This window comes from Arachis ipaensis, chromosome B6, assembly GCF_059453495.1.
Source record: "Arachis ipaensis isolate K30076 ecotype BB chromosome B6, ASM5945349v1, whole genome shotgun sequence".
Classification (NCBI taxonomy): domain Eukaryota; kingdom Viridiplantae; phylum Streptophyta; class Magnoliopsida; order Fabales; family Fabaceae; genus Arachis; species Arachis ipaensis.
The window spans coordinates 21,321,668-21,329,696 of record NC_142441.1 but is presented as its reverse complement, the minus strand read 5'-3'; the positions used below and the strand labels follow the sequence as shown (position 1 = coordinate 21,329,696).

The following is an 8,029-nucleotide window of genomic DNA, read 5'->3' as shown; positions in this document are numbered from 1 at the left end:
TAAATTTTTGTATCAAAAAAATTAACCGCCCAACATTGTAAAAAAAATCACAATATATTAAATGGACATCAATTTATATTTATCACAACACAAATTACCAAATATTATATTAAAATTTCATAGGATACATCTACTAATTCATCAGTAGGCCAGGTATTAGGGGAAAAATTACTGTACAGACTTATTTATCAGTGTACTCCTTAACCATATATATAACTCGCATCTCTATTATCTATTAACAGAGAGTTTTCTCCCAACCATAATAACAGTCAACGAATTATTATGGCCAAAACTCTTGAAGCCTTTGGAATACGGAGCAATTGCGATGCTAAAATACGACGCATCTCCACCGTGTTAGGGTCATCATTCTTGTTCTTCAAGACATTGATGCTGAGCTTCGTCAAAATTGAAGCCGCACTGATGAAATAGGAGCATGCATAGAGTTGGTCGCTTGTTGCTATAAACCCATTCATTTCCACTTCCCTGAGGCTTCTTCTGAAGCAAGTTGGCACTGGCAACCTCTTCCAGAAATTCTTAAGATCCACATCATAAGGGGTTTCATATTCCTGCTAACACAAAAAATTATTATTATTATATTCAAGTTTTAATAATATGCTTACAGTTAAGAATCTTGTTAATATGTAACAACATATTGTAAAAATATTATAAAAACTTTATTAAAAATATTGAAAAATAAAATTTTTTATTACAATAAATTAAAAATATCAGAAATTAAAAACATGTTATTATTATATTTCATAAAACGTGCTTCTCAAAATAGCTAAATCCTATAATTAAAATGAAAAGCATTTGACTTGAAATGACTCACGGAGAGGATATTGCAGTGGTCAAGGTCTATTGTAACTTTGGTCAACCTAGGACAACTGTTGAGAAACCAAAGGAATCCGCAAAATTCTTGGGGATGCATTTGGATTTTCATCTTCAAGTGTCTCACCCTCAAACCCCCTGGTAGCCTCACGGGTTCATCTCCCGAAGGAATCACCTTTCATTCATTAACAAATTAATAAAATTATAAAAAACGTTTTAGTTACTATATTAGTATTAGTATATATACTTAAATATAAAGCTAGAAATTTAGTAATGAAATATAGTCTTACAGTCTACCATTTCTAACTATTACTATTCCCAAAACCAAAGAAACCTTTGCAATAACACACATATACGAAGTACCTGAAGAATCACGCTGCAAACTGTAAGAACATTGACCGCAAAGAAATCTTGAAGAAAATTCTGAAGTTCGTTGCCACATTCAAAGAACTCATCCATGGGGCTTAAATCAAGATCTGCCTCCTCCATGGTACCAGCTTCCACCTTCACTTCAGACACCGGCGGCACTGAACCACAGTACTTGAAAACCTTCAAATTTGGCGCCTCAAAACCAATATAATCTGTTCCAATTATGCACCTATCAATCACCAACTTCTTCAGTTCCAATTTCTTTACATCAAAGGATTCAATATCCCAACAGTTCTTCAGGCTCAAACTCTCGATCCACTCGCACGTCGATAACAGCGTCCTAATCGATTCCAGTTGCAACGGAATCCAAGCAAGAGTCACATCTTTCAGTGCCACAAACTTGGCGAAATTTGCAGGCGCGAAACTGCACGAGTGCAGTTTCAAACTCTCGAGCATCTGGTGCAGTTTCTTGTTCTCGTAAAGGTGTCTCGGAAATTCAACCGAGGCATCGTGGATATTCTCTTCAGGATGTTCGTCCTCCCACTGCGCTTCGGCGAAATCGAGTTCCAAATCTTTCACGCCGTCCTCTACGGCGAAATCGACGGAGGCTCCAACGATGTCACCGCAGTTCGAAGGAGGAGAAACCTTGAGGGTGAATTTGTCGTGGAGATGGTGATTTTTGTACAATGTGATCCAGATCTTGATGAAGTTCTTGAAAGACTTCCTTTGCGGTACTTCAACGGCTCCATAAGCTTCTACCTTCTTGCATTCGAGTTGGTTGTTCTTCACTGTGTTGGTAGATTGCCACATCTTGAACCACTTCTTGGAGAGGATACATGTTTTCGCTGCTTCTTTGAAAGGAAGCGAGGAAAGAATGTTGAGAAGAAGCTCTTCGGGTAATGAAGAAATTTGGTCGGTTTCTTTTTCTGCCATCTTTCTAGTTCTTGAAATGGTTATGGAATGATGGAGCTATGAAGAATTATTAATATTTATAGGGAGGTTTTTCAATATGAAGTGGTGCAAATTAAAAGACATAACCTTTTGAAGGGAAGAGTTTTGACTTTTGTGTAGTAGTTTTAAAACAGTGCAATGATTGGTCATTAGTAGAGAAAATACCACTCTTCTCCTAGGAGATACTAAAATAATATTTTTTTCTCTTTATTTATAAAATGTATATTTTCCTCTTTTATAGATTTTAAAAAATCTCATTTTAATCTATTTTAAATTCTTTTGTGTTAACTAATGTCTTTTATCTATTTTCAAGAAAAACTAAATTATTTTTTACAAAAATATCTTTTAAAAATTTTTTATTTTTTTCATTAAATTTTGGTTAACAAAATACTCTTTAATAAATTATTTTTTATTAATTAAATTATATTTTTACCAAAATATTTTTTTAAAAAATTTAATAATTAAATGATTTTTTCTAAGATATTTTTCGATAATTTTTTAATTATTAAATTATAATTTTACTAAAATTTTTGTTAACAATTATTTTTATATTTTATTATTAATTTTTTGATATCAATATATATTATTTTAATATTAAATAAAAAAATCTTACTATTGTTAATATACATAACAATTAATATATATTTACATTGAAAAATAATCTTACTAAGATTTTTTATTTGATGTTAAAATAATATATATTGATATCGAAAAATTAATAGTAAAATATAAAAAAATTGTTAACAAAAATTTTGGTAAAATTATAATTTAATAATTAAAAAATTATTGAAGGATATCTTAAAAAAATTAAATTATTAAATTTTTTAAAAAATATTTTGATAAAAATATAATTTAATCAATAAAAAATAATTTATTAAAGAGTATTTTGGTAAGCAAAATATAATGATAAAAAATAAAATTTTTGCTAAAGGATATTTTTATAAAATATAATTTATTTTTTCTTGAAAAATGGATAAAGTTAACATTAATTCACACAAAATTTAAAATGAATTAAAGATGAAGTTTTTTAAAAGTTATAAAGAAGGAGAATATACATTTTATAAATAGAGGGGAAGGGAGTGACATTTTAGTATCTCATAGGGAAGGGGAATGATATTTTCTCTAATTAGTAAAGAGAAATGTTTCGATAACCAAAGAAAATTAACCAAAAATAACTATAACTTGTCTTATTTAGTATTTATTAATTATTACGATAATTAATGAATACTAAATAAGATAAGTTCTGGCTGTTTTTTTTTTCTCCTTAGCATTATAATAATAAAAATAATCCCATTTTATTTATTTGTCTTATATTATTATTATTTAAACAAAAATAAATTTTAAATCTTTAAATTATAAAAATTTTGATGTTATATCATATGATAAAATTATTTTATTTAAAATTTTAAATTATAAAAAAAATACATAAATCATTATATTTCTAATAGTACTGTTGAACTATAGAATAAATATTTAGTGTTTGTTTGGATGTTATTATCTTGATAAAAAAAGATTTTTTTATTGAAAAAAGTTCTTTCTTTATTTTTTAACGTATTTGGCAGATTTCTAGTAATAAAAGTAAAAGTACTAGAAAAAAATCTTTTTTAAGAAGTTACAATTTACATCTTTTTTAAAATATATTTTTTTAAAAAAAATATATTTTTTACATAATAAATAAAAAAAGTACTTTTATATTGTTAATTATACCTAAACATAAAATTATTTTTACTTTTTGATAAGATTTTTTAAAAAAAATAACTAAAAAAATATTTTTTTTAGAAACTCATCCAAACAAATTCTTAGTAGGGATCAAACCAGTTATGGTGCTTATCTCCTTTGACAAGTTAGGTTACACATACAAATTAAAGCACATTTTGCCAAAGGAGAGTTGCCCTTTTAATTGCTACTATATGCCACGTCAGTCATGTATAAAACCCTAGCCGCTCTCTATATATAGTCATTTTGTGGAGTTTGAAGAGCACACCAAAACAAGAATATTGTATTTCAAATTGAACATTTTCATTGATCACAATCACAATATTCACTACCAGAAACACGATAGTTTACCACGGGAAAATACTCACGAACAAGAAGTAGTGGCAAATTTTCATGATCGTCGTAATCACTTGCAACGTTTTGCTTTTTCGTGGTTAAATTGTGCAAAAATTTCTCACGTTCTTGTTTGTCTGTGGCCAATTTGAATTGGACTCTCTCAATTACCACAGACCCAATGTTCACCGTGGCGAAATCAAACGATGTCTACTTTTAAATTACGCGCGCTTCTAGTGTTTCTTTCTATCCCTTTCAAAAATTTTATAGGCAGTTCCTATTTTTTCCAAATTTAAACTTTAATAATAAATTTCAATTTTTAAGGGTGCAGACTTATCTAGTTTGTCGATGATTTTTTCTCTCTCCTTCCCAGCCATTTTCAATTGATAAGATATGCATTAGTTGGAATAATATAAAAAGAGTACATACTTATAACTCTAATTAATTGAGAATGGATGATAAAAATATAAAATTCATAATAAAAAGAGTACATTTTTTTGTCCCTAATTCACAGTATGTATTAATTTTTCTAAATTTTATTTTTCTATTTTTTATTTTTTTATTAATTTAATAAAAAAATATCCGACATAAGTTAACGTAGGTTTATTTTTGAAATAGTTACAAAATTTTAATATTTTTTTTCTCCGGCAATCTTTTTTTATTTTTTTAAATCCGAGTTAAAATCCATAATCCTAATTAGTATGTACCGTCTTTGAAATATGATATATAATTATAATTTTGTATTTTTTATTATAGTTAATTATTAATTTAAATTAAAAATCTTAATTACTTGACTGAAATAAATTCAAATGAACATTTACAATACACAAGTAAAATTTTAGACGGAAAAAAATAACTTTCACTTAGCACCAAAGTAAAGCCCACTCACTAGAAAATCAGAAGAATTCTCTCACATGTTCAGACTATTGTTCAGTTTCTCCGTATCCTTAGTAAATTCAGCATTGAGTAACCGAAGATGCATTAGTTTTTTTTGTGACTAGAAGATGCATTAGTTAAAATAGTATAAAAAGAATACATACTTATTGCTTTAATTAATTGAGAATGAATGTTAAAAGTATATATAAAATTCATGATAAAAAAGAGTACATTTTTTTTGTCTCTAATTTACAATATGCATTAGTTTTTCTAAATTTAATTTTTTTATTTTTTTATTATCTTTTTATCAATTTAGTAAAAAAAAATATCCAACATAAATTAACGTAACAGTAATTAGTATGTATCGTCTTTGAAATATGGTATATATTATAATTTATATATTTTTTATAGTTAACTATTAATTTAAATTAAAAATCTCAATTACTTGACTGAAATAAATTCAAATGAACTTTTACAAGTGAAATTTTGGGCGAAAAACTTAAAAGTAATTTTCACTCAACACCAAAGTAAAGCCCACTCACTGGAAAATTGGAAGAACTCCTTCACAGTTCATACTATTGTTCATTTTCTCTGTATCCTTAGTAAATTCAACGTTAAATTACCAAAGAAGGTCCCAAAATAGCGAAAATCGAAGATTTTGCAGGTAATCCTGAATTACAAAGAAGAATGGAAAGAACCCTAAGCAGCTTTTTTTATATTTATCTAATATTCTCTTGAATCTTTAATTTTTTTTGTATTTAAAAGACTATTTTTTTTTACCATTCACTAATTCTTCCCCAATATTCCTGTGTAGGAACTAGATCTGTGTGTATCAATGCTGCAACTTTGTCTCTTGTCGATGCTGGGATCTCCATGCAAGTTTGTGTTTTATTTTAAATTGTTCAACTTTTAATTTAGCTTTGTAACTTTGTAATTATTGAAACTTATATGAATATGGATAAATTTGAACTAAGTAGAAGACAGTGTTAAAGGTCCTGATACCAACGTTGAATAAAGTTGCACTTCTTTAAGTTATTATATGTGCTCTCACAATTTTCGAGTACATAGTATCTAATTATCTATTTCTTTGTATTATCAATAGTATTTTTGCTTTAGTGTTTGTTTCAATATTTAAGCTGCTAATGGATGAATATGTCAATAATGGTAACTTAGAGTAATGGATGCATGTTGCCATGGAACAAGGGACACTTACCTGGGAGGTCCGCATGAAAGTTTTATTCGATAGTTACCTGGTAAGCTCAACTTTCTACTTTAAAATATTGACCTTAGTAATTTCTAACACATTTTTATTTTTACTTTAAGTTCTTTTTCTCTAAATGGTTTTGATTGCAATCCAATATCTCGCTAATAGTATTCGTTTGTCTCGTTAAATAATACTATAGTTAAGTTTTAATATGAGAAAATATCATTAATATCACTATCTATTTTATCTTTATTCATGACAGGCTTGCTCATTTACTTGTATGAAGCAATTGAATTGAAAGTTGTTCACCAGGATATCAAGTCTAGCAATATATATATTGATTGATGACGGGTTCAATAAGATGTTTTATGTTGTGAAAATGAAAACTCAGCATTATTGGTATGCATTCCTACTTTTTTTTAACTACATTAAAATATTATTTTAAATAATGTCTTGGGACTTTTTTTCATGAATTAAGAGATAACACAATCTTATTTGAATGTTTTTGCAAGTATTCCAATGAAGACCTTAGAGATCTAATAATGATACATTTTGATACTTGATTTTGTAATAGTTTAAACTCATTTAGTTCAGGATATTTGCTTTTCAACATTGTTACTTAAATTTCATATTTTTATTACTAAAAATATTACTTATATGGATATGGCTAATCTTTTTAATTTTGTATAATATAATTTTGTTCTAAGTAGCATCTTTATTTTATATATATATATTTTTTAATTTATCTTTTATGATTAGCCACGAAAAAATCGTGGCTAAATAACCCAACAATGTTTAGCCACAGAAAAAATGTAGCAAAAAAGCCCAGCTTACCAATATTGGCTACGGAAAAAATGTGGCAAAAAAGCCCAGCTTACCAATATTAGCCACGGAAAAATTGTCGCAAAGCTATACTTGGTTACACTGTTGTCATTTAGCTACGGTTTAGAGTGTGGCCAATAACGTAAAAACCGTGGCTATTCAGATGTCTCTACGGATCATAAAACTATGGCTAACCGGATGAAAATCGTGGCTAACTGAAAAGGCGTCGTCCTTGTTAGCCACGGAAATGTATTCGTTGTTAAAGCTTAATCGCTACGGAATTTCTTGATTTTAGCCACGATTTTTTCCGTGGCTAATCACCGCATTTCTGGTAGTGATTATTACTATTATTATGATCGATTGCATTGATTGATATATCGATCTACATGGCTGATCTCAGCAAACCTAAGAATATCTCCAAGGGAATGAACTTAACCAAAACAATCGCAGCAGCTGAAGCCTCACAACAACAAAATTAAGAAGAGTGAGGCTGTAAAAACTGAAGACATGGGCTATAATATTCGTATGACTAGGCATCCCAAGGGACTCTAGCAGTCTAGCGTGCATAATATAAGACACGTTGATTCTCATAACAAAATAAGATAAAGATTTTGAGGATGAGATATAAAGAATAAAGACACAAAATTATTTTATTTGATGATAAGTTAAATATAAGAAAGAATAAATTTTAAAAATTTAATTTATTTTTTTATCCAAAATATTTAAGAAGAAAAATATAATAATAAAAATTATAATTATAAAAAGATAATAGAAATAATGAAAGAAAAAATATAAAAAAATAAATTGTATCTCTTAGTAAAAAAACAAATTATAATTATAAATTAGTGTTTGTGTTATTTCTGTTCGTAAAGATACAAAATACACTAATTCCATATTTTGAGGTATGTCTCTGTCTCTTTTAACATCTCT

At 27.7% G+C, this 8,029-nt stretch overlaps 1 protein-coding gene across 1 annotated transcript; it reads right to left on the bottom strand.

Moving 5' to 3' along the window:
- Positions 1 to 269: 269 nt before the first annotated feature.
- LOC107646631 (putative F-box protein At3g29830) lies at positions 270 to 6,301 on the bottom strand. The gene is made up of 4 exons (XM_088490518.1): positions 6,287 to 6,301; positions 1,192 to 2,166; positions 830 to 1,003; positions 270 to 566 (listed from the first exon to the last, which is right to left on the bottom strand). The coding sequence occupies exons 1-4, from the start codon at positions 6,299 to 6,301 to the stop codon at positions 270 to 272; spliced, it is 1,461 nt and encodes a 486-aa protein (XP_088346644.1).
- Positions 6,302 to 8,029: the final 1,728 nt, after the last annotated feature.

What these genes read in the sequence shown, in the direction of transcription:
- LOC107646631 (XM_088490518.1), bottom strand. An exon ending in TTTGCAGCGTGATTCTTCAG is followed by an intron (nt 1,004 to 1,191) that starts GTACTTCGTATA and finishes AATGAATGAAAG; the next exon opens with GTGATTCCTTCGGGAGATGA. An exon ending in ACCACTGCAATATCCTCTCC is followed by an intron (nt 567 to 829) that starts GTGAGTCATTTC and finishes TTGTGTTAGCAG; the next exon opens with GAATATGAAACCCCTTATGA.